General features: G+C 37.9%; 3 protein-coding genes and 2 pseudogenes across 4 annotated transcripts; 2 read left to right on the top strand and 3 right to left on the bottom strand.

Annotated features, from left to right (window-relative positions):
* Positions 1 to 4,530: 4,530 nt before the first annotated feature.
* Positions 4,531 to 9,759, bottom strand: LOC137712017 (omega-hydroxypalmitate O-feruloyl transferase pseudogene; annotated as a pseudogene).
* A 126-nt stretch (positions 9,760 to 9,885) lies between these two features.
* Positions 9,886 to 14,811, bottom strand: LOC137712758 (DEK domain-containing chromatin associated protein). Of its 2 annotated transcripts, none has more exons than XM_068451910.2 (11): positions 13,973 to 14,811; positions 13,858 to 13,891; positions 12,569 to 12,648; positions 12,382 to 12,441; positions 12,154 to 12,264; positions 11,974 to 12,054; positions 11,807 to 11,887; positions 10,896 to 11,394; positions 10,669 to 10,766; positions 10,549 to 10,579; positions 9,886 to 10,453 (listed from the first exon to the last, which is right to left on the bottom strand). In XM_068451910.2, the coding sequence occupies exons 1-11, from the start codon at positions 14,459 to 14,461 to the stop codon at positions 10,263 to 10,265; spliced, it is 1,755 nt and encodes a 584-aa protein (XP_068308011.2). In that variant the 5' UTR covers positions 14,462 to 14,811; the 3' UTR covers positions 9,886 to 10,262. The 2 variants fall into 2 exon arrangements, with proteins under 2 accessions (XP_068308011.2, XP_068308012.2); XM_068451911.2 differs by having other exon boundaries at positions 12,154 to 12,261; positions 13,973 to 14,764.
* Positions 14,812 to 16,493: 1,682 nt separating this feature from the next.
* LOC148691141 (uncharacterized) lies at positions 16,494 to 17,519 on the bottom strand (annotated as a pseudogene).
* A 1,324-nt stretch (positions 17,520 to 18,843) lies between these two features.
* Positions 18,844 to 21,536, top strand: LOC137712616 (large ribosomal subunit protein eL8y). The gene is made up of 7 exons (XM_068451722.2): positions 18,844 to 18,979; positions 19,690 to 19,737; positions 19,829 to 20,030; positions 20,491 to 20,660; positions 20,764 to 20,892; positions 20,986 to 21,078; positions 21,207 to 21,536. Exons 1-7 carry the CDS (start codon positions 18,977 to 18,979, stop codon positions 21,336 to 21,338), a joined length of 777 nt encoding a protein of 258 aa, XP_068307823.1. The 5' UTR covers positions 18,844 to 18,976; the 3' UTR covers positions 21,339 to 21,536.
* A 1,099-nt stretch (positions 21,537 to 22,635) lies between these two features.
* On the top strand, positions 22,636 to 25,711 carry LOC137713503 (SWI/SNF complex subunit SWI3A). Its single transcript, XM_068452805.2, has 7 exons — positions 22,636 to 22,833; positions 23,044 to 23,591; positions 23,689 to 24,189; positions 24,442 to 24,611; positions 24,728 to 24,774; positions 25,032 to 25,195; positions 25,320 to 25,711. The coding sequence occupies exons 1-7, from the start codon at positions 22,746 to 22,748 to the stop codon at positions 25,497 to 25,499; spliced, it is 1,698 nt and encodes a 565-aa protein (XP_068308906.2). The 5' UTR covers positions 22,636 to 22,745; the 3' UTR covers positions 25,500 to 25,711.
* The last annotated feature ends 208 nt before the right edge of the window (positions 25,712 to 25,919 follow it).

Below are 25,919 nucleotides of genomic sequence, written 5' to 3'. Positions count from 1 at the left end.
AATACTCTTAATTGTAATAAAAAGTTGAGATAAAACTTTAGGTGATTCAAAAACCAATATCTATCTGCCATTCGTTTTCATTCACGATTAATTTTAAACTCTAAATCTTGAAGTCCCTCACTCTTATTGGAAATAACAATAATGCTCTAGTTATCATTTTAAAAAAATTTAAATTTAAATTTAAAAAACGATTTGTTATAAACATAAAAAAAACATATGCATAGATTTGGATGGACTAACATGCAACTTATTTACGTTTACGTTATTTAATGCTCAACCATGAATACAAATTCTCGCATCTCGTATAATATGATGAATACGATCTACAATCTAACATGATTTTAGTCTTTTCACTTGATTTTCAATAGCTTTATGTTATGCATTTAGCAATCTAATTATTAAGCTACTAATTGCACGTTTTAAACTCGTAAGTGCACAAGGTCAAACACATAGTATAGAAAACAAGTATGAGATCATTCCCACTAGGATTGCACTAATATGTATCTAGAGTATGATTCTTAACAATTTAAATTAATTAATTCTCAAAACTAGCAACTATGCAAGTAAAGGTTTCACAAAATAGTTTGAGATGTCTTGGTATAAAAGCACAATATAAATAATGTAGGCAAATAAAAGTAATTGGCAATAAGGGTTTTGAAAATGATGTTTGAACGGTTGGGACTTTGACTTCCATCTCTAACCTTTTTGGCCTAAGCAACCGATACATACTATGATACAAAACAGATTTTTTATGCTTTACTTTTTCAACCTAAAGGCATGGTATCTACTCTTTAAGCTATTGATTTCCCTAAACAACGAATTAGGCATGGGTGTCTACACTAACTCTTTTCATTCTCGAAGTATTTAGCATGGTATCTACTAAGTTGCACTCCGAGAAAGCATAATACAATGGAAATCGACAAACACACAAGTCCTAGAACATGATATCTATTCCGGTTATTCATGATAATTAATTCTAAGAACCGTAACTAGTTCTCTTGTTAATTGGCATAGGTACAAGACTTGATGGTGATCAATCATAAAATAACTTAATAAGATTGGAATTAAAACTGGAATTAATCACTAAAGCATCAACAAATTGTCTTGTAACAAAAGTGTATCGAAAATACTCAAGGAAACATGATTAGGACTTCAACCAAGTCTCAACTATGAAATTTAGTTACTCATAATGTAAATGGGCAGTAAAGACAAACAAAACAGAAAGTAAAAGCAGAAGAAGAAACTCTTCGATGACGAATTGCAGAACAGTGCTTTTGGTCCTTCCTTTTTCTCCCTTCTCCCGTGGGTTGTCCTTTCTCTGTTTTTTAGATCTCACGCCCCCCTGCTGGTCTGATTAGGGATCCTCCTTCATTCCCCGTAACCGACAAGGCAATTAACCTTTTTTTTTTCATTCTAATTCAATGGGTTTTAAAGTCCCATCATATTACTCGTTTTATTCATTTGCTTCCAGACTTTTTGGCTTCTTCCAACTGGTTATAACTCCTAATAAATAGGAATTTTAACCCTCCCTTAACCTGCCAGGTTGATAACAATTGTAGAAAATTTTGTATTCGCATGTAGCCTGACATTCATGTACTAAAACTTCCATAACTCTCTCAAGAAAAAAAATATTCAAGAACGGTAAAATTCTACAGAAAATAGACATCCGTAGCTTTCCAAGCATATATGGCACATCTCCTGGTTCTTCCCGAGTCAATACAGTTTAATCCACGAACTCGACTGATTTGCAGAGGCTGTGCTGATGACATAGGATTGTAAGAGCCTTTTTTAGCTCCCTTTGCACTCTTTGCTTGTTACAACCTACAAACCACAAATATAATGTAAAACCTATATAGAAGAGTAAAATAAAGGTGTAAACAAATAGAATTATTATATATATAATAGCAAATTTACGAGCATAACACTTTCAAACCTTTAGTTTTATATGGTGAGATTCCAAGAAGGTTTTTTTTTTTTTTTTTTTTTTTTTTTTTTTTTTTTTTTAATGGTTACCTGAAATGGTTTGTGGTTTCAAGTTTGTTAGTTTCCTCCAATAACTTAATTTACTAATGAATAAATAGCAAGTAGGACGAAAAAACATTACATCATCCAAATCAAAAATCTAATTATCTATTGTTTAAAGCCTTTCAATAATTTGATGAATATACAACTAGTCAAGCTGCAATTTTCCATCACCCTTTATAAACATTTTACGAGAGAGAGAAAAAAACAAGTTGAAGTAACATCTAATATTCATTTCCTGTGTGGTACAATAAATGTGATTGTTTTGTTTAGGTAGAGTGTATTTCATAAAATACTCATGTCCAATCTTTAACGACACAAAGTGAGCAGATAAATTTCGTGATCAAGCTGCCATGGTTGTTTTCTCCTCAGTCTATGCAATACATTGTCTTTGCAGTGGATCACATTTACCCGTTAAATTCAACAAAGTAAGTCGTACATTAGTGTACTCTAGAATTTTTTTTGCTATGCTGGATTCTGAAAGAATGATGTTATAGTAGCTGCAAAAAATAGGTCCTGGGGCCAACCAGTTGCAGTAAAGGACTAGCCATGAAACCTAGCTAACCCTCTTGTAGACACATAGATTTCGGAGTTTCACGTTTACACCTCTATTGCACATTCCAAATTCAAAATGTCTAATGTGTTTTGATCGTCTAATCTCACACCAAAAATAACAAAATGAACATGTTTGCTAGAGGGCTTCTGAGTTCTATCACAACTACCTCTCCCTTCATATTTATAATTATACAAATATAGAAAGAAAGGTATACATAACTTATTGGCGATGGGTGGTGACCATCTACAAGTTGCAGATGACCTGGAAAAGGGTCTCCAGTCTCTCTACCACCCTTTATTTGGTTAGGTCATATAGATATATATGGTATGAGTAGGACCCGTCTTTGGGGTTTCAACATTATGTCCACGATTTTTGTGAGTCTATTTTGCTTTTACACGAATTGTGATGTTACTCAAGTCAAGTCATTGTCATGGTAAAGTGAACGATAAATTACATGCGATCAATTGTCATAAATCGTATGCAGTGTTCTAAAAATCGGCCTAGGCGCTAGGCGGGGTTGTGCCGATGCAATTAGGTCCGAATCGTTCAGAAAAATTAGGGAGCTGTTAGGCACCCGCCTAGGTGCTCTTAGGCGGCCTAGGCGGTCCAGGCAACTGTGTAGGCGGCGATCTAGGCGGAGTGAAATAGTATGCTGGGAAGAAATTCGCCGCTTCGACTCCCTCTCTCTGTGCACCACGACTTTGGTAGCTATCGCGACTCCCTCTCTATGAATTTGGAAATCCATCGAAGAAGAGGAACTTACACCGAAGAAGAGGAAACAAAAAATAAAGAGAGAATTTAGATTTACAAAGCGAAAACGAAAAAAAAAAAAAAAAAAAAAAAAGAGAGAGAAGAAGAAGAGGAAACGGAAAGAAGACGAAGAGGATGAGGAAAAGGAAAGAATAAAAAAGAATAGAAGTTTCCGGTTTTCAAGGCGTCGATATGGACTTCTTGGTTTGGGAGTCTCTGAATGTCTTGGCTGATGTGAGGCATGGGGACTAGGGTTGGAGGGAAGGGGTCACACCACTCATGCGGTGTTTTATGAAATGGGGAAGGATGCATGTGCACCTTTTCAGAATTCTCTTTATTATGAACCACCCAACCCATGGAATTTTTACTTTTAATTTTTAAAAGTTAGATATAGTCATTCAAAATGTTAAGTTATATGGTATATATGTTTAATGTGTTTTTAAATTTGGGACTTGTTAGATATTCTTTTTGCATTTTATCATTTTTTTTTATTATCCTATCGATGTATTTAGTACAAGTATAATTTTTTGTAAGTGTCCATATGCACTTATTCACAAAATATACAAAAAATTTACTTAAATCTGTCTAGGCCGCCTAGACGCCCGCGTAGACCCCGTCTAGGTGCCCGCCTAGACCCCGCCTAGGCACCTAGGTGCTAGACGCTAGCCCGCCGCCCGACTAGCGCCTAACATTTTTTAGAACCTTGATCATATGAATGCATGTAGTCGAGTGATCGTAGCAAAATCCGGGATTATTTTCTCTTGGTATTATGATGATACCCTACACACAACTCCCACTTGTTTACATGAAGGTGCTGACAATGAAAGCTTTCTTAGTTATTTGTGGTAGGGATGTGATGAGTACAAGCAATTGGTAGTTATTATTGATAAGAAAGTGCACAAGTTGTAATAAGCATACAAAACACAACAAAACCTGATTAATTCAGATGTTGACTTGATCATGTTCATGAGTTGCTGAACATAATATAAAACTCCCCATTAAAAACCATACGCAATAACATGAGATACAGAAAATACAGATGAAGTTACAAATATGCATAATAAACCTGCAATTTCTTTCTACTACCACCCCTTTATTCCCAAGATTTCTTTCTTCACTTCCTTCTCCTGAAATTGAGATAGACTTATACTCGGGAGTGCCATGTGGCATTCTAGACTAATAATACAATTTCACGTGGAATATAATTGAAACATATATGACATTGTATTATTAGTTTGGAATGTCACATCTAGGATGTGCGTAGTTATTAAAAGTTCTTCCCCTTAAATCTGCCTCATCAAATCTTCAAATATCTTCATAGCAGAAGCTGGCAAACCCAAAAGCACATTTATGCTTTTCCGATCTTCCCCATGAGATAGAAACAAACAAACTTCCTTCCCAGGCAAACTCACTGGCCCTGAAAACACAGGCTCTCCCCAGCCGAAGTCAGTTGTGTGGAAACTTAGCTTGGACCAAGTTGTTATCAAAAGGGTTGCTGCCAAAGAAGGCCTAGCTCTTGTCACTTCAAAGTAGTCGACCACCAACCTCATATAACTGTCCGTCACCATTTTAACCGCCTTATCAACTAATCCAACCGCGAACGAGAACGGATTCTCCAGTAGCTCCCCAGCACTGCACAGTGCATGTGTCAACAAAATTGCATTCCCGAAGAACCCTTCTGGTACCGGCGGCTCAAGTTTTGAGCGCCCATCAACGGCGAAAAGGAGCTTCGTTTTTTGATCCGGCCTCATTCTCAAGGCCTCAGTTCTAGCTCTCCACACAAAGGCAGAGAGTGCTTTAAATGTTGTGCACTTCTCAAGAACCCCATCTTCCACGGCCATTTTCTTGAGCTTTTCGAGCTTCTCGGGGTCGAAGCAGAAGGCGCTGTATAGCAGTTTTTCTTCTTCATAGAGCTTGGAGTTTTCGGATATGTCTTCGATCTGAATGAATTCGTCGTGAGGAAACTCTATCTTCGTTGGGTTACTGGGTTTGAGTATGTTTCTGTCGAGAAATGGCAGAACCTTGAGCGGCAAGCCTCTTGCCGTATCACTCCACGAGTTGATAAATTCCATTACAGCAATCCCATCCGACGTACAATGCTTGATGCATAGCCCCAGAGCAAACCCTCCGCATGTGAACTTAGTCACCTGAAATTAATTAAACAATCACCTTAACAGTTGAAATAAGTACTCTACCTACTAGTAAAATTATTTATGCTAGATTTTAACAATTGAAAAACACAAAACATTCAATCTGAACAAAAATTACGAAACATTCAATCCGAAAAGGCTTAATAGTATTATGCATAAACTTTGAGTCTAAACTCTGTGATATATTTTGAAGCACTGGACATCCTTTTAGGAGCGGATATATTTCTAGAAAATTGAAGAGAGTATGACCGTGACGTAGCATTAGCCCTACTTAATACTCATCCTAGGTAAAGTGTGACTATGTTGAACGAGACGCTGATGTTACATCAATGGGGGGTGAGCAAAATTGCTCTCTCAAAGGGAAAAAATAGTTTGGAAACTCAAACCTGTACCGTCAAGAGAGGAATCTCAAGTCTGTTCTTGGCGCCAGGAAATCATGAACCAGATTTCCAAGAGTTTTAGGATCAGGCTTTGTTGTGTCACCTATCTTTTCCATTTCACAGTTGGCTTCAGCTTCCACAAACACAGCCCCATCTCCTGTGCAATCCACAATCAGCTTCCCTTCTGTGCTGATGGTTAACTTTCCTGCAAAAGGGTAGTAGTGAACAAGAATTTTTGACAATGCACTCTTTATGACTTTAGCGGCTTCTTCGTTCCCTTTTGAATCCGATTTGAAGCAGTACATGGTTCGGACTATGACCGCAATATTCTGGTCCAGGTTCGAGAGGTAGTACAGACCCTTCTCCGTTTCGGATTCGGGAGGCACCAAAGTTGGTTCTTCTTTCTTTACAATAAGCTCAAAGGCTTTGTCACTGATATCCCCAATCACTCAAAAAACCCTTGTACAATCTAGAAAAGTAAGAAAAATGTGTTCACTCATTAAGAAAAACAGACGACGTCCTGTCCGGAGAATAACTGTAGGAGTGTGTTATCCACACATCCTATTTTACTTCTCACATACCCTTTGATAATTTATGTCCCTTGATCTTCTTCAATTCATCCGATCCGGCCGCAAATTAAAAGGATGTGAAATGTAAAATAAGGTGTGTGGATATCACACTCCTAACTATTAATATGTATATGTAACCAAGAACTTAGATTTAAAAGGAAAAAAAAAAAACCCAAAAGGGAAATAAGAACTACAAATTGAAATGTACCTGCAATGCTTGGATGTAAGATATCAAGGGGAGATGAATGGTTATGATGAAAACTGAGATTTTGCAGTCCCTTCTCAGATGGGGTTGTAGTTTAATTATATAGGGAGCAAATGGGGATACAAACTAAATGCTCCTGCAGGCTGCAGCTCTGTGGTCATATATCTTCTGTATTTTCAATTCACTAGTTTATGAGTTTGCTGCTTGCTACCACGCCATTGACTGTTTTGGTTGACCAAAGTTCTGCAGCACGAAAAGGAATTGGTGGGGGCTCATACGCAAAACACTTTTAGTGGAATAGCCCCTCTCTTGGGAAGAAGAAAGAATTCAAGAAACCATTTTCTTTGTTTATTGCTAACTCATAAAGTTTGAAGTCTATCTAAGTATTTTGGACAGCGGTGTGATCTTTCTCTGCAGATTGTGCGGTGTTAGGCAGTGCAAATGTACAGTGACCGGAAAGCATACCGGCAATGGAGTTCAAGGGGTTAGGGTTGGTGTGGTGGGCATCTAGAAGTTGCATTAGGTTGCTTGGTACACTTGCTCTTAACAGTAAAGCCCAAGATCTCTCCTAGAGCATGATTAGAGTCAAATTATATTACTCATTTGCCGTAATCTGTGATTAATTATGAACCTTCTTGATTGGAATTTGAACAGAGAATGGCTTGCTAACAAGTTTCAACCAATCACTCAGTTAGAAACTTGAAGTTTCAATTAGATTTGGGTTGGGATCTTCTGATAACAGAATTACTGTTGAGAGTGGGAATCTAGCAGGACTTTACATGTGTTTATAATTAGGAGTCGAGCTACTGCCAATTGATTTTATGATGAAGCTTTGTTGGCTTGGGTTGTCCTTTTTATTCTTATGAATCGTATTCATCCGCCTCTAAATTTTGCATCAAATTTAAGAAAGCCTTCATTGTTTATTCAGCAAGAAAATTGCATTGGATTATTAAGTCTTATGAAAAGGATAAACCCTCTAACCCTTCCAGGTTTAGGATTATTGTATGGAAAAAGGAATTACATTAAATACAAAAACACACCAAGTTAATTAACAATGTGGATAATAGTCCTTGGCTCAGCTATAAACTCCACCTTAGTTTAAGGGATATGTATTTATCAGAGGCTCAGAGGAGCTTAGTTTCTTTGTCCCAGCAATCAGATAAAAGTAGTCAGGTCATGTTTTTTAGCTCAAAAAAGGATAATGTTGACCAGAATTTTCGTTCTTTTTTTTGGTAAAATAGAAAAGTGGAAAAGAAAATGAGATAAAGAAAGAGAAAACGAGACGCACGTGACTACTGAGATAAAAGAAATATATATTTGACAAAATTAAATCATTGGGGAAAAGGAAAAAAAAAACCCCCAATTCATATATTCTTCATTTATCTCTTCAAAAATAATGATTCTAACTCAAGCCTATCACAATTTTTATTTTTATTTAAAACAAAAAATAAAACTGATAACCGAAAAAACATTAAGACCAAATAGTTCTTAGTGTAACGGTTTGTCATTTTAACCATATTTGGAGAGGTCCCCAGTTTGAATTCTCTTCTTTTTAATCACAAAACAAAGATAGTTACAATCAAACTTTAGTTGAAAATAAAGCCAATTCTTAGAAAAAACAATCAATCTAATTATGTTTCGAGCTGGAAATAATGCAAATGGTCGATGGAATTAGGTTTTGGTTAGGGAGTAACGATACATCATATAGTCAATTTTGTGTGTCTAAAACACATTACTCAAAGAAATTGTAGAGCCTTAATATTGAACAAAAAATTTGTAGACCTATGCTCCGACATTGTTGAACATTATGTAACCCTCCCCATACAAAACCGTAAACAATAAAATGAAATATAAAACAAAAGATATGATCGTTATAAATGCATAATAATAACGGCGATAATGCCATCAATGCTTTGTGACACATATTGTTGGGTGGTCAAGCACTAACACATGAAAAAATGAGTGTAGCGGAGATGAGAATGCTTCGTTAGATGTGTGGGCACATGATAAATGACAAGACTAAGAACAAGAATATCAGAGGTAAAGTAAGAGTAGCCGCAATTGAAGATAAGATGACAGAAAATTAGTTAATATGGTTTTGACATGTGAACCGAAGACTTATAGATCTTCCAGTTAGAATACAATTATGAGACAAAGGCTTAGAGCAAAAATGGTAGAGAAAGAGCTAGGAACACTTTGAAAGAGATTTAAGAAAAGACATGAAGCACTTAGAAGTTGGAGCTAACGAAAGGTTTGGTGCAAAAGCAAGAACCTTAACATTTTAGGATTCATACAGTCAAGCCCACTTATTAGAATAAGGCTTTGTTCTTGTTTTTTTTTTTTTTTCTACTACAATTTATTTTTTTAAGTACATTGATATTTTACACTATAGGAAGGGAGAGTTCGGCGAAGCCACACAATAGGCAACCTAATTTGGTATCGAATTCGCCATCCACGAGATTCAAACCTAAGACCTCTCACGTCCAAATAAAAAGGAATACCATCAGACCGTAGTACCAAGTGGCCTACTACAACCTTTTTATTCCCAAGATTTCTTTTGTCACATATTGAATTAAATTAGGGTCTTGAATACTATTGGTTCTCCACCTCCTAATATTTAAAGAGACTCTTACATATGCACCCCGAAATGCCGCTATGGTGTGCCAGGCAAATAATATAACATAACAACAAATAGTCGAAACATATGACATTGTATTATTGGTCGCCAGGCGTATGCAAGTTCTTCCCCTTTAGATGTGCCTCTACAAATCTTCAAAGATCTTCATAGCAGAAGCTGGCAAACTCAAGAGCACACACATGACTTTCCTATCTTCCCCATGAGAAAGGTACAAACATACTTCTTTCTCAGGCAAATCCACGGGCCCTGAAAACACAGGCTCTCCCCAGCCGAAGTCAGTTGTGTGGAAACTTAGCACAGACCAAGTTGTAGTCAAAAGTGTAACCCTTCTGGTATCGGCGGCTTAAGTTCTGAGCGCCCGTCGACAGCTAAAAGAAGCTTCGTTTTCTGAACTGGTTTCATTCTCAAGGCCTCAGTTCAGGCTCTCCACACAATGGAAAGTGCTTTACATGTAATGCAGTTCTCAAGAACCCCATCTTTCATGGCCATTTTTCTGTTGTTGAGATTTTCAAGCTTCTCGGGGTCAAAATGTAAGGAGTCGTATAGCAGTTCTTCGTAGAGCAGAGTTTACGATATACGGTGTGATGACGAATTCTGGATCCAATACGAAATCACTGAAGACTCGAAACGCCGATATCATCTCAAATATTGAAGTTAAGAGACAAAAAGAGGAAAAAAAGAGATTAAGATTAAAAAAAAAAAAAAAACCCACTTACTACCCCTATTATAATGAAAATTAAGTCACGGCTACAGCTAAACAACTCTTATAGGAAGGGGTTTTAACTTAGAAAAGAAAACAAACCAACCTAACATATGAATCTGAGGTCAGCTCAACACTACAAAGAAGTTAAATAATATGGTACAGGACCCCGGACATCCAAAGGTATCGATTCTTAAAAACTGCTGATGGCACACACCTCTGAAGAAAGTATGAATTACTTGGTTAATGCACAACCTGCAACGGTCATGCATACGCTCTGGCCAACTATGATTTAAGCATCATCGTCATCCTTGTCATCACCATCCTTTTCTTCATCCTTGTCTGAGGCATCACCAGCTTCGGCATTCTCCTCTGCTTCTTCATCCCCTTCATCTTCCTCGTCAGTCATGTTGTTAATTACATCTGTAATTATTGCCTTCACCTCTGCTTTTCTATGCATCAAATCAACACTGAAGTGGATACCTGAGGAGTAAATCGCAGTTTTACATTTAGCTAAAATAAAAGAGTAGGTTAAGGAAAAAGAAAAAAAAACTGAAGCACACAGAAAGGAACCCTACCAAGTTGCCTGAGAATGTCTGATAAAGTTGCCTGCACAACGTAAATGCAGAAGGTTTAATAATAGAACTAACACAACTTCAACCATCCACTCGATGTCAAGTTGCAATGATGAAACTTACAGTATTGAAGTCCACTTCCTTCAGAATATCAACAATTACGGCATGCATATCATCTCTAGTGGGCTCTGGCTTCGGTTTCTTGCTAGCTTTTCCTTTTCCTAGTTCATGCACGAATTTGATACAATCAAAAGAGAAACTCCAAAAATTCTGAAGACATAAGCACTTCATGGAACGATACCCTAGCTAATATTGAAGTACCCACAGAAAATAAACACAAAGAAAATCACCTTGATCCTTGGCTGGGGACTTGCTCGACTGTTTCTTGCCAGTGGCTTTTTCCTTGGTATCCTTTGGGTTTTCCTTCTCAGTCTTCTGTTTTTTTGCTGATCTCTTTGCTTTAGTTGTTGAGCCAGAAGTTCCTTCAGCATCAGTTGAACCTCTTTTCGAAGTAGAACTAGATTTCTTTGCAGATTCTGTAGGACTTTTGGCAGATTTTGCTGGGGTTTTCTTCTTAGAAGGTGTTGTTTTGCTACCAGCTTTAGCCTTTGAGCCCTCTTTTACAGTCTTTTTGGATGAACTTTTTGGACTCGAAACCTGGTCCTTTGGTTCTTTTTGCTCTTCATCGGATTTTTCTTCATGGTCACTTTCTTCATTAACCATATTGTGATCATCATCTTCACCAGAATCATCCTTCACATCTGAAGTTTCAACTTTGTCATCATCCTCCTCTTCATCAGCTTTGGATGACTCCTGCTTTTTGTCAGAATTGGGTGTTTCTTTTCGTTTCTATCAAGAAAGACGGCACAAAGTTAGACTACAAAGTACTGACACGAGAAGAAAATGCATGACCAAGTGGCAAAGACATGCGCATTGCAAAATATCATCAAATGCAAAGTGCATTGCCAAAGTATCTTAATCAGAGTTAAAAAAATTATCAATGAGAATAAAAGGTTCAAGAAGTAAATCAATCTAATCAGCACACTAAAGTCAAACCAGAAGTGAACAATTTGACTTCTGGGGAGAATACTTAGGTGTAAACCCATATAACAACACGGATGACAACTATGCACATAACACAGGGATCAATGAAAATAAGAGAAAAATGGATCAAGTAACTAATGCATCAGGAAACAAAATTCCTTCTACATCCATGGCGTTGGTGAGAAATTCATAATTTAATAGAGTAATGAATGCACACCTTGGCTGATGGTTCTGGTGATGCTTCTCCAGAACCTGCAGCCTTACTCAGAGTAGCCTTCCTTCTCCGCTTTTGCCCTTTCTGAAACTCAGAGATGAACCATGGTTTAACAACCAATGTGAAATTGCACATAAAACAAGTAAAAAATAGTGGGAAAAAAACAGAACCTGTTCCTTTTCAGCAAGCAAAACATCAGTTGTAGCATGTGGTGATTCCAAGAACTCCAATAACTTGACAGAAAGATCTTCCTGTAAGCACAGCGTGTCAGATTAGGGATCACCCATCAACTTTTCAAGCAGTATAAAAAGCTTTTCAAGCAATATAAATACATTTCTTCCGATATTTACCTTCTTTGTAGTGCCCTTAACCGGAATATTAAGCAAGTCACAAAAATCCATCAGCTTTTCTTTAACACACTTATCGATCTTTTCCTTTACCCTTGCCCTCTGTTTTTCCTGCTGCAAACAGAAAAATAAGAATGATAGAGTGAGCATTAAGAATAATGCTGCACTGCATGAATATCCAAGAAGACCCTGCAGACTCTGCAAAATTGATCAAGGTGAGCATAAAAATACCTCATTCTCAACCCACACATAACCTGAAAACTGACTTATATTTTTCTTTAAACTATGAGCCTGTACAAGAACATCAACAAATAAAACACATCAAAAGATAATAAAAACTGCCACATATAGTATGAAGACAAAGCACCTAAAATCACTAAGCCCAAAAATAAAATAAAAAAGACACACAAAAGTTCACCTTAGCTTTTTTTCCAAAAAGAATTGTGTGAAGTAATTGCAGGTTGTCATCTGCTTTTCTCTTTGACATCTTGAAAGCCACTGAAATAGTTCAAATATCAGACAAAAGTAGGCCAGACTGCGGTAACAAGAAATTTTAAGATAAGTGAATAACAATTTAAATGCAAACTATATTATTTTCCCACATACAACATGAGAAAATTCCACCTCACAACATGCAGGTATCCTTTTCATTTAAGAGTACATGCAGGTACCCTTGGACATGCGAAAGTTTATAAGAAATCAAATAAAAGAAAATTACTGATGAACTATGTCAAAATCAACTAATTGACACAATAACTGCCATTAAATCAATCCAACTTCACATTGCTCTTCTTTTATTGACTCAAAGGACAATGTAAATAAGATCAAATGCACCAGGGGTGCTCTATTATTTGGGCAAATTTGCATGTAATCCTCCAGCGTACACAACCTCTAATTAGAACTAGAATCATTTAGTAATCTAATTTCTGAATATATGCCCAGGTCCTTTGTTTTAACAAGGATATTAGGCATTGCTTATGACAACTCTAACCAGAGGAACAGCACAATGAAATTCATATCACAACAATTTTGTTTCTAGTTTCCACTTATTTATGTTTATTGTTACATCCGACACAAGTTCAACTCAAAGAAAGCCACTACACCTTATAGATCCAAATCAGTTAAAATCATCAAACAAATTTTTGTACCACTGCTTAGCTTGTCAATAATGATGCAGTGGAATAGAAAAATACACGGACAACGGTTAAGGACTGACCATCAAAAAGAAAAGCTTATATGTGGTTTACAACTGGAAGATAAAATGTATATACCAGTGACTATCAAGAGTAATATACGTCAATTCTACGTTTCCCATGTATTAAATGAACAGGGTAGTTCATTCAAATGTGAAACTGAAGCTAAAACAGAACCACTGTCATATGTACACATGAATCCAAGTGAAATAACACATGAACTACTAGCCTACAGGGAATTACAACCTCTTTTTTAGATTTGCTAGTTAATGAGAGAAGGATCTAACTTGAACTAGTGAACTTAAAGCAGCCACCACATAACATATGCATGTAAATTTCCTGCCAAAAATCTAAATCTAAGCCAATAGTAGCAGGTCAACAGTCAGTATCACTATCACTGAATGCAACAGCAGATCAACATGGTATGTAAGGTTATCAGAGCATTTCAGCAATTATACCATACCAACAAACAACTTAACAAGATCAAAGCTTTCAAAAAATTAAGAAAACATACCATTTGGGATATTCTTAAGCTCTGTACCGCGGCCCTGAAATCACAGAAAACAAGCATAATTCAAATTAGACCATCAAAAGGCCAACAAATAAGGCACCCTTTCCCATCACCATACCTTCTCAATGCTCAAGGCTTTAGTCCCGGAAGACCTGCCGCTATCCGGAGCTGAGTAGCGCTCAACTAGCTTCCTCTCCCTTGTGGGCCTCTCAATCACCGGCGTCACCGGCTCCTTCTCTTTCTTCTCCGCCTCAAGTTCTTTACTCTTCTTCGCAGCCGAGTCTCGCCCCCTCTTTTTCGACTCGGTCTGGTCGTTCTCCTCCTTCTTCAAACTAGACCTCCGACCTCTCTTAGCCTTCTTCAGAGTTTCCTCACTCTCTTTCTCCTTCTTCTCTTTGCCTTCTTCTACAACCTTCTCCTCCTCGTTCTCAGTCATCTTCTCGGAAGCCTCCGGAACTTTCTCATTCTCCTTCTCCTTCTCTTCCTCTTTCTCTTGCTCTTCTTCCTTGGCCTTCTCTTTCGGCTCCTCCTTGGCCTCAGCCTCCGGTTTCTCCTCCACCGGAGCTTCGTCCTCCGGTTTCTTCTCCTCTAGGACTTCGGATGCCATGGGAACCGAGTAGCAAAGCAGGGGATCGAGGATTCAACGGAGAGTTGTTAAAACCCTAGATTTGTGGGTTTGGGAAATGGAAACCCTAGGAATCACAGAGCTGACGGGGGAGCTACGAGGGGTACGTGAATCTGAATCTGAGAGGGACGGGAGGTGGAATTTAGCAAATTGGGGATTTCGGAATTTGGGGGGAATTGAAATCTCTGGGGTTTTAATTTCGGAATTTTTGGGGAGATTGGGCGGGCTGTGGAATTGTAAAGGGAGGGAGGGTTTCAAAATTTCATGCCATAATTTTGAGAGAGCGGGCTTCTCTGTCTTTTTACTACTACTAGTGAGCTCCTCACTACCCACCAAAGAATTTCAGAGGGTCCATTGTGATGTTGTCGTTTTGGTAAATTGTGGGTTGGGAATTCCGAACAAGGACCCTCTTTGCGAGGGTCCCGGAAATCCTCAAATCATATTCGTTCATTGTACATTATGTGGTTATAAATTATTTTAAATTATTTTATTTAAAATTGAATATAAACAATACTTGATGAAAACTGGTTGTACAATGTATGATGAACGGATGTGATTAGAGGATTCCAGGAAGAGTAATATTATTTATACTATGTTTTTATACCACATTTCTATACCACCTTAGGTGGCATCTGATGTGGACAGCCGCATTATTTAAAAGATTTGCAAAACCCAAGGAAATGAAGAAGAAAAACTTCTCATATACCACAATCATCATTTAAGTAAGGCATAATCGGATAAATAGTTCACGTGGTCATAAGATATTCGGAAGGTAGCCCCTGTGGTAAAAAAGTTTGGATTTAAACGCTTGTGGTCTAAGTCTATTAGGATTTATACCTAAAATTGAAACTTCCGTCATTCCTATGTTAGTATCAAGCACGTAAGTGTCACATGTGAGGATAAGATAGTCATTTCATCCCCCGTTTCATCCCTTCAAGCTTCCATAGTCATTCTCCAGTCGTCCCCTTCCCCTCTCTCTTGCGTTTCTTCCCTCGTACCGAGGCTTCCATAATCACTCTCCAGTCGTCCCCTTCCCCTCTCTCTTGCGTTTCATCTTCCATACCAAAACGCACATCTCATTTGACAAGAGATCACATCGCAGCTTGAAACGTTTGCAATTGACTCACACCCGTCCGACGTTTCGATCCTGCAAAACAATTTGAATGTCGTTTTGTTGTTTCTGGATCGAAGAAAATCATTTTCTTTGTCTCATTGCGTCTTCGATGTTGTACCTTTGAATCAAAGGGTCAGTGTCAGTTTGGTGCAATGGTTGGGGACTGATCGCAGTATTACTTTAAGTAGCCGAAACGCCTAGTTTTGCTCTTCACTCCTCATGAACGTTGAACGGAAGGGATGAATGACCATTCATTCTCAAAGATTTATAATCACCATTGATAAACATGGTTCTAATCAATAAGCATAACAAACTACCAAAAGACATTCAATCGTTTATGAAATTCAACTTTCTTGACCCGATTACAAAAGAGCAAAAAAATAAAAAAAACAGTGGACTCCCACATATGAAAGCATCAAAACACAATGTATCCAAAATAAAATAAGAGCACTATCAGGTTTTTGTGGATACATTGTGCAAAGCTCTTGCCAGGAGGTTTCCATGGTGCAACAGTTTGTTTAGAAGTGGTTGGTGGATGAGGAGGCCATCCAGTCGTAGGACTTGAGCTTCCAAATCTACTTTGAGGCATCTCCACTCTAGGAATTGTGGTAAATGTGGCACCCTTTGTCCCTTCAATAATGGTTGGAGGATGAGAAGATACTCTAATTGTAGGATTTGAACTTCCAACTATACCTTGAGGCATCTCCACTCTAGGAATTGTGGTAAATATGGAACATCCTCCCCCTCTAGTAATGGTTGGTTGACTATTATCTTGAACATGTGATAGTAACATAATGAAATGAAATTATTCACTTATCAATTGTGAATCAATTGAATAAAATAAGAACTCACTTTTGTAGCTTCACGGGGATCACAATAGAAGGCTTACTTGGGGTTGTTTCATCTTGCTATGAGTTTGGACTTTTTAGGTGCTGGACCTCCATCGATTGAACGAACAACATCTCCAACATCAACTTGAACAACAGTTGTATGTTGATTCATTACTTGGTCTTCATTCCCAACAGTTGTACTTGTACCACTCATTTGAGCAGATAAACCACTACTTTGTTTTTTTTTCTTGCTGTCAGTTTCTTGTCTAGATTATGCCCATCTCTTGTCAATATATACACCTTGTGGGGCATCTCTAGGCTCATTTTTACAAAACTTTTGGTTATGCCCCCAACCCCAACACTTGTGGCATTGTATTGTCTTTCCCTTCCTACTCATAACCTGCTTACAATCACTATTATTATCATTTACCTTTTTCTCCATTTCAGGATCCTTTTTCCTTGCTTTTTTTGGTCTACCAAGTTGCTTTTTCACTAATGGGGGTAGAAGGGGGTCCATGTTGCACTTAGGCCACATGTTACATCCTTTCAACGGATGAATCATGGGCTCATAAGCTTTCAGATAGGTTTCCTTGTGGTACACCTCATCCACATAATCCCTTAGATCCTGTCTATTGCGACAAATTGCTGCACAACCATGCAAGCATGGTATCTCGATCAACTCCCACCGTTTACAACTACATGTCCTATTAGCAATATCAACCACAAACAAATAGGACAAACCACTCCCAACTTGGAATTTATAATTTCCTGAATAGGTTGCCAAATAATTCCTAGATGCAAACTTCTCCCTGTTTAACTTGTGTTGAATCTTAGGACATACATTCCTCTGAAGTTTACTTATTTATGTCCTCTTAGCACATAACATTTTCATTAAATTACATCGTATCATCTCCAACATGGTTATAATTGGTTTATCCCTAGCAGCAAGTATCCAACTATTAAGAGTTTCACATAGGTTCTTAAGAAGCATGTCACACTTCACCTTTGTGCTAAATCTAGACCTAGCCCACCTATCTGGATCTCTTTTTACCAACCAATTATAGGCTTCACCATCAATGCTCTTCAACTTCTCCATTCCAGCTTCAAAGTCAGCATGGTTGGGGGCTATTACAACACTTCATAACAAATCTTTTAATGTCTTACCTTTATGAATGGCTTTAAAATTTCCATACAAATGCCTCACACACCATATGTGGTCAGCTTCTGGCACAATCGTAGTAAAAGCGGTATCCAAACCCTACAACATCAATACAAATTAAATAAGCCATTATATTTGCATAACTTAAAGGAAACATAGAGCTTACCTTTTGTTGATCCGATATAAATGTCCACCCATGCTCATGAATTGGTCCAAGATCATGCTTTAGAATTGGGAACGTCATGAGGGTTTTAGCTAAGCTATTGACATGCTACTAACTATGAAATGACCATCTTATCCTCATATGTGAAACTCACGTGCATGCTACTAACGGATGAATGACAGAAGTTTCAATTTTGGGTATAAATCCTAAAAGACTTAGACCATAGGGGTTTAAATCCGAATTTTTTTACCATAGGGGCTATCTTCCGAATACCTTATGACCACGAGGACCATTTATCCGATTAGGCCTTTAATTAACTAGTTTTTCTTAATTATTAGTTTATTAAATAATGTACTAAATTTAAAATTTTGATTAATTCAATTGCTACGCATGTCCACGTCAAATGTCACCTAAGGTGGTATGAACATGTGGTACAAAAACATGATATAAATAACATTACTCTTCCAGGAATTCTTACAAAGAGGATCCGGCAAGGATCCTCTCTCGGGAATTCCTCATTCTTTAATCTTGATTTAAATTTTGTGTTTCTTAAAAGACAAGATCAGATCTCGAATGCATAAGTAAATGTTTTTTAAGCACTCTGATCGGGAGGAAACCCGACATTGATGAGGTTAAGGTAATTTTGCATTAGTTTTTTGTTTGGTTTTTGGTGTAATTTGGGTTGAGGAAACCTCCTATGGCTTAGCCATTTCTTGATGTACATAGTGAATCTTCCAAAGAGAAAACAAGTGATTTGGTAATAATTGAATCCATACGTCCTTTTATAAGTATTTGAACGTCTATCTCTCGAGCACAAGTTTAGGTTCAGATTCAATGAGAAAATAAAACAAATCACCTAACAACATCTCTTTCCAAACCAAGAACCATAAAAGCGGTACTTTCATTATGTGGTGACAGAGAGATTGTACCGTCCAAGCCTCATTTTTCATACTTTTCCCGGGCAGATTGAATCAACATAAACTGAAGCCCAACTCAAAAATAAAAAAATATGGCCCATGATTGCGGCCCGCCCTAAAAGCAACACAAACTAAAGCCGAACAGTCGCAGGAAGATCCGACCCGAACCAACGAATCGGATCAAAACCCAAATTCCGCAATAGGGCCACCTATATATAGTTCACACTTAGCGCCGCTCGAGAGCTTCAGCTTAGCTTTAGGGTTTCATTCGCCGTAAACCCCAGAAGGTCACTGAAGATCTCAGCCACCCGGAAATGGTATGCTCTAAACCCTAGTTTCAACTCCTTCTTCTTGCATATGCTCGAACCTTATGCTGTCTTCGAATAATTTTCACTTGTATGTGTGCATGCCTGTGTTTTCTGATTTTTTTCATCCGTTGGTGTGAAATGTGGATTATCAGTTAATCTGTGGGCTTGAAATCTTATTAATTAGTATAATCGCGGTGTTTGTATGTGTTAATTGGTGCTGATTAAGCTTAATCACCTCTGATCTTACTTTTGAGTTTTGATGAAAGCATGTATGTATATGTAATGGTGTGATTAGTGAAAAATATCAGTGAAAAAAGAGTAATAATAATGTAAATAAAAAATCTTTAAGGCTATGTTTGGAATTAGTCTTTGAGAATTTGTTTTTCGAGGGGCGGAAGACTTCGAATTGTCAGCTGGAGATGGGATAGATTTGGAGGCCATTATGTGCACGCTGTTTTCGGGGATTTTTGAACTGTGAATTTTATTTCATTTGTTTATCCAATTAAGCAGAATTTGAATGTTTACGGAGGTTCCTGTTCAGTGAATGTAATGCCTTCAATCATGCGTGAAAAGCACGTTTTGGATGGCGCTGGTGTTGTATCATTTGTTAAATGTGATCGAGTTTTAACGCCAATTAACTTTGGGACATGATCGGAATCGTGGTTACCTTTTGATTGGTTTCATTGTTTTTAATTCTCCCATATTCTTTTGTCTTGCAGGCTCCCAAGAGAGGTGTGAAACCGGCAGCACCTGCTAAGAAGAAAACTGTATGTTATATTGCATTTGTTTATGGATTGTTATCTTAAAATGTTTTTGAAACTCGTCAATTATTGAATATTTCTTTAATTAATGTTTCAGGAGAAGGTTGTGAACCCACTATTTGAGAAGCGTACCAAGCAGTTTGGTATTGGTGGGGCTTTGCCTCCTAAGAGAGATCTGCACCGGTTTGTGAAGTGGCCCAAGGTTGTCCGTATCCAGAGGAAAAAGAGGATCCTTAAGCAACGTTTGAAGGTCCCACCAGCACTTAACCAGTTCACCAAGACTCTGGACAAGAACCTCGGTATGAAACCGACCATTGTGATTTCTTGCTGCTTGAGTAATGTGATTGTTTAGGATCATTTGAAGTTAATTGTTTGAAAAAGTGTATCTAAAATTCTTACCATCACTCAAAATTTATTGTTGGTTAGATGAGCATACGTTCACTTCCTACTGATTACTAATCTGGGAAAGGAAAAGTTTTTCAACACTTGTGGATTTCTACTTCTATGCCCCTTTTTCGTGTTTTTTGATGAACATCCCATCCTGTATCTGATTGCGATAGTCGCATAATGGTATTGATAGTTGATTCTAGGATCTGTAGCTCTAAAATTACTGATTTGAGCGGTTAATGACTAATCCATTCATGTTCTTATATGGTCTGGTTTTATGAAACATTGAAGGTGGAGTTGTAGAGGAGGTCTGAAGTATAAAATTGTTTTTACTCCCACAAACAATTATAATATTTCAAACACTACTTGCAGCAACTAGTCTCTTCAAGTTGCTTCTGAAGTACAGACCTGAAGACAAAGCTGCAAAGAGGGAACGTCTCCTGAAACGAGCTCAAGAGGAATCTGAAGGAAAAACTGTTGAGACAAAGAAGCCTATTGTTCTGAAATATGGACTTAACCATGTCACCTACTTGATCGAGCAGGTTGGTAATACATCATATCGATTTGTTCCTTCTAGGTTTCAATGAATGAACCTTGACATGGTCGTAAGTTATGCTAACTAGTGAGATGTTGTCTTCCTCGCAGAACAAGGCTCAGCTTGTTGTTATTGCTCATGATGTGGACCCTATCGAGTTGGTTGTATGGCTTCCTGCCTTGTGCAGGAAGATGGAGATCCCATACTGCATTGTGAAGGGGAAATCCCGTCTTGGAGCGGTATAGATCTGTAATTTTGTCTGTTATTTTTAATCAAACAATGGATTCTACGTCTTTTGGAAGGAATTAATGTATCTTTTGCCTCACTGACAGCTTCTCCACAAGAAAACAGCTGCTGCACTTTGTTTGACAACTGTTAAGAATGAGGATAAGCTTGAGTTCAGCAAAATTCTGGAGGCTATCAAGGTATGTTGAATTGAATTTTTTTTTTACTTTGCTTGACAATTTTACCCGTCAGATTGCTTGACAATTTTACCCTTCAGATTGTAAACACTTGATTTACCGCTCCTTATCGTTACTTGTATGTGATTTAGGCCAACTTCAATGATAAGTACGAAGAGTTAAGAAAGAAGTGGGGAGGCGGTATCATGGGTGCCAAATCACAGGCCAAGACCAAGGCGAAGGAGAAGCTCTTAGCCAAGGAAGCTGCACAGAGGTTGAATTAAGAGTATCGTCCATCGAGGGTGCTCTTTACTTGCTTCTGTATTTTCCTTTCGAGACTACTAGTCTGTTCCCCCTGTTATCACTTATAAATCGAGTTCAACTTTATATCACTCTTGTTGGAGTGTTGATATGCTTTTTGTTATAACGTTTGTAGCATCTATATTTCTCTTATCTATTTTCATCCAAACTAGTTCACGTTCTCCATCCATTGCCACATTGTTTGTCTGCTTTGAGTCTTTAGCATCCAGAGTTGGTGCTGTGTGAGAAGATCCTCATCCGGATCACTCTCTCGTAACGGGCGAGAAAGAACCCGGGGAGAAAAAAAGGTTGATAGCGTTTTTAGATAAAATGATTTTGGATTCAAAAAGCACTTGAAGTGCAGTGTTTTAAGTCGTTTAAAAGCATTTTTCAAACGAGCTCAAAGTGCGTGCTCTAACTTGGTTGCACTGGTTTAACTTTGTAAATTAAGCAAACTATCTTAACAAACCATCTTAAAGTTTAGAGTACAATGATAGTAAGACGCCCGTTAATCAGCCTCCACTCCACATTGTGCTATAACATTGAATTCACCTAAAACGCTTTCAATCAAGTGGAAACTAGACCGTGTTTTGACCAATTGGTCATGTACTTATCTTAAAAGAAAGTAGGCACTTTGTTTTCGATTTTCACTTGAAGGAGACGATGAATGTACACTTCTCCATTTGAAACTCATGAGTTGAAATTCTCGAATAGATCAAAAACAAGGAAATATTGGCTGAAAAATAAATTAAGTTATTCCACCAAGACAACACAGTGTCTTGTTTTTGTGTAGAACGACACTGTTAGTGGATTAATTAATTAGTTGTTAGGAGGAAGGAAAATCCGTGGAGATCAACGTGCATTAGGAATTTTTTTACCTTTTTTTATTTTTTTGTTACTACTGTAAAGTACGATGTTTTGCATAATATTTAGGGAACTTTAACGAAAATCTTCAAGTACTATTCACTTTAATGAAAAACTACATTTTTACACTAAAAGGTCAATCCTAGTACTTTTCATTTTATCATTTAATTTGTTCTTATCGTTAAAACTCAAAGTTTTCAAATCATTTTCATTAGTTTTCCTTAATATTGAAGGGAAAAAAAAATTAATTTTCTTATTTAGCATAATCATAAATTAAAGTTGTATTAATCTTCTTTCTTGTCACGTGAAACTCATGTGGACTCTAAAGGCCCGATCCCATATAATTCCTACACAACATAACCTACACCTCCGCCGCAGGATATACATCCGATTGGTCCGTGACCCTCGAATCGCTGATCAAGCCATTGATCGAAGCACAAACTATTGAGATTAGAGGGCGAGCGAGAGAGAATTCATTCGGACCCAACTCAACGACACGACTCGGCTCAATTACCTGGTCCGAAGTTATGGAACTCGCTCCACACGACCCGGGTTCTAATCCGCTCCGACCCGACGAACCAGAGCTCGAACTCTACTCCATCCCACGCCACTCTGGTAAGTTTCCGCATCCCCACCCCCCTTTTTTCTTTTTTTTCATCTTTTCAAAAACCCTAACGTTATCCCCAATTCAAAACCCTAATTGCTCCTCCCCACGAAGCAATCATCCCAAATTGTCAACTGGGTCCGTTAATTTTTTATTGAATTGTTGGTTAAAGTATGTGATTGAGAAAAGGGTATGAGCTTTTTGGTTTTGTTTGTTCTCAGGCTGGTTTCTGTGGGATGAGATTCATGAAACTGAGAGAATTGCGTTGAAGGAGTATTTTGATGGGAGCTCGATCTCGAGAACTCCGAAAACGTACAAGGAATACAGGGATTTTATCATTAATAAGTACAGGGAAGATCCTTCTAGGAAGCTTACATTCACTGAGGTTAGAAAGTCGCTTGTGGGTGATGTTAGTTTGCTTCATAAGGTGTTTAATTTCTTGGAGAAGTGGGGGTTGATTAATTTCGGTGCGAATTCAGGTGGTGGAGGGGGTTTTGTTGCTGGGGGTGATGAGAGGTGTAAGGTTAAGGTTCAGGATGGAGTTCCCAATGGGATCCGGGTGGCTGCAATGCCGAATTCCATTAAACCCATTTCGCAGGTTTCGGGTCAACCTAAAGTTGGGGAGGTTGGGGGTGGTGGAGGTGTGAGTAGGGTTGGGTTTCCTCCGTTGGCATCATACTCTAATGTTTTTGGTGATTTGAAGAAGGAGGGGTTGGTTTGTGGAAACTGTGGTGGACATTGCGATTCTGGACACTATGAGTATAGCAAGGTATTTTTCGTTCAATATATCTGTAAAAAATTTATCGCTAGCTTTTTGTACTGAAACTTAATGACTTCTGTATCTGTTTGAATTACTATATTGGCAGGGTGATTTTCTGATTTGCGTAAAGTGTTTTGAAAATGGAAACTATGGGGAGAAGGAGAACAAACCGAGGGATGATTTCCAGTTAAAAGAGGCAGTTGAAAAGAGCAGTACTAATGGAGCTGAATGGACTGAATCAGAAACCCTATTACTTTTAGAATCTGTTTTCAAGTATGGGGATGATTGGGAGCTTGTTGCTCAAAATGTTCAGACAAAGACCAAATTTGATTGTATTGCTAAGCTCATTGATCTACCTTTTGGGGAGCTTGTATTGGGTTCTGCTTACAGAAAAGACAATTCTAATGGCTTTAGTGCTAATTTGGACTCTACGGAGCAAGTTCAGTTATCTTCAACAGGGTGTCAAGAGACTATCATAACCAAGGGTCAGTTGCATGAGCAGACAGATGATGGCAAGCAGAACGGAGACACTTTGAGTGAAGGTTCACCTTTGAAAAGACAGCGCATTGCTTCTCTTTCGGATGCTAGTACTTCACTGATTAAACAGGTACCTAACTTCCCAACCCTATAAAGTTTAGACTAAAATGGTTATGGGGGCTCCAGTTAAGTTGCTAATGCTTTGGCAAATCTTGGCTGGAAACATATATATACATGCACACATGAATGAGGAAGGAAAATTGTGGAGATTGATTTCATTATTTTGCTTCTTTTACTTTTTCATAACTATTCTTTCATGCTATCATATGCTAACTATGGCCTTTTATTCTGTTACAAAATATTAATGTTGTTTCATCTTTAGGTAGCTGCCATATCAACCATGGTTGGTCCACAAATCACAGCTGCCGCAGCTGATGCGGCCATTAATGTGATTTGTGAGGAAACCTCATGTTCAAGGGAGATATTTGATACTGATGATGATTCTTTTACTAATGGTGTGTGGTCTCCTGCTAAAAACTGTGAGACAGAGAGGTTATCTATCCACTGGAATATGCTTTTCCAACTGATGCTTCAGATATAGGTCTTTTTGTAGTTATATTATGTTTGGTATTAAAGTTCTGAAATTTCTTGTTTGTTATCAATTTTAGAGTCCAAGACAGGGATTCGGAAATGAGGGAAAAGCCAGCCGGATCAGGTATTTGCAGTAAAGCCAAACAAGACACGATTTTTACAGTTTATTACAATCAATTTGGAATACATGATAATGGAGATGTTTGTATAACTAAAGTTAGTATTTGGTGATTGTTGTTTCACTCCTCTTTTTTGGCGGTTGGTTTCTATTACAGCTTTCCGTATTCACTTAGTCGCATCATTATTTTGCTGGCTAATTAGTTATTGCATGATTTTAGTCCTAACCATCTCTATTTGAATTTGCGTTTATATATTTCTCAGAGCGTCAGGATGCACTCTTCAGAAAAGATGACATACCTCCAACTTTGCAAATTAAAGCTGCCATTGGAACAACTCTTGGAGCAGCTGCCGCTCACTCAAAATTATTGGCTGATCAGGAGGATAGACAGATTGAATATCTCATGGCAACCATAATTGGGACGCAGGTATATAGTAGTTTTGTTTTCTTCTATTTTGGGTTCCCTTCCTTTTTCATTCTTCCCAGTTGCTGCAATTCTTACTGTGTATACACCTATCCATTTTCCCGTTTTGTCATGAATGTTTACGTAGATGAAAAAGCTGCACTTCAAACTGGATTACGTCAAAGATCTGGAGCAGATCATGAAGAAGGAACACGCTCAAATTGAAGACACAGAAGAGTTTCTCGTACAAGAGCGGATTAATGTCTTGCAAAGAACACTCGACTCCAGTGTACCTAGATGGAGGGGTCATCCCGCTATGAAATCTTGAAACGCTTGTTGTATTGTTAATTGTAGAGTAGAGTAGACTAGAGCTGGATGTTTTTCCTTTGTATCTTTACGTGATTTCTAATTCTTGCTGATGTGGTTAGGCTGGTTAGCAGATTAGGGTTGAGGAACAGAACAACTTTGTACAATTGGGATCTTATCATTTCTTCGCATGCTTAGGTTCCAAGGTTCAATGCAAATCCTTTATCTTGGTTCTTCTGTGGTGTTTCCAGAATGATTGTCGAGTCCGTTTATGCTTTCGGGTTAACGTTAGTGCCGGCCAGTGGTTAAACAGTGACAGTATCTTAAGCTAATTACATACTGTCATGCATTTTACCTTTTTCAAACCGTAGTGTATGGTTGGTTTGCGATACTGTCACCGTCTATTCTAGATGTAGGGAAGTTCTACAGAAAGGAACATTTA

The sequence above is a fragment of the Pyrus communis genome, chromosome 14, assembly GCF_041283825.1.
Source record: "Pyrus communis isolate YQ-2024b chromosome 14, ASM4128382v1, whole genome shotgun sequence".
Lineage (NCBI taxonomy): Eukaryota > Viridiplantae > Streptophyta > Magnoliopsida > Rosales > Rosaceae > Pyrus > Pyrus communis.
The sequence above is the reverse complement of the archived record's forward strand: the minus strand, read 5'-3'. Positions and strand labels throughout refer to the sequence as shown.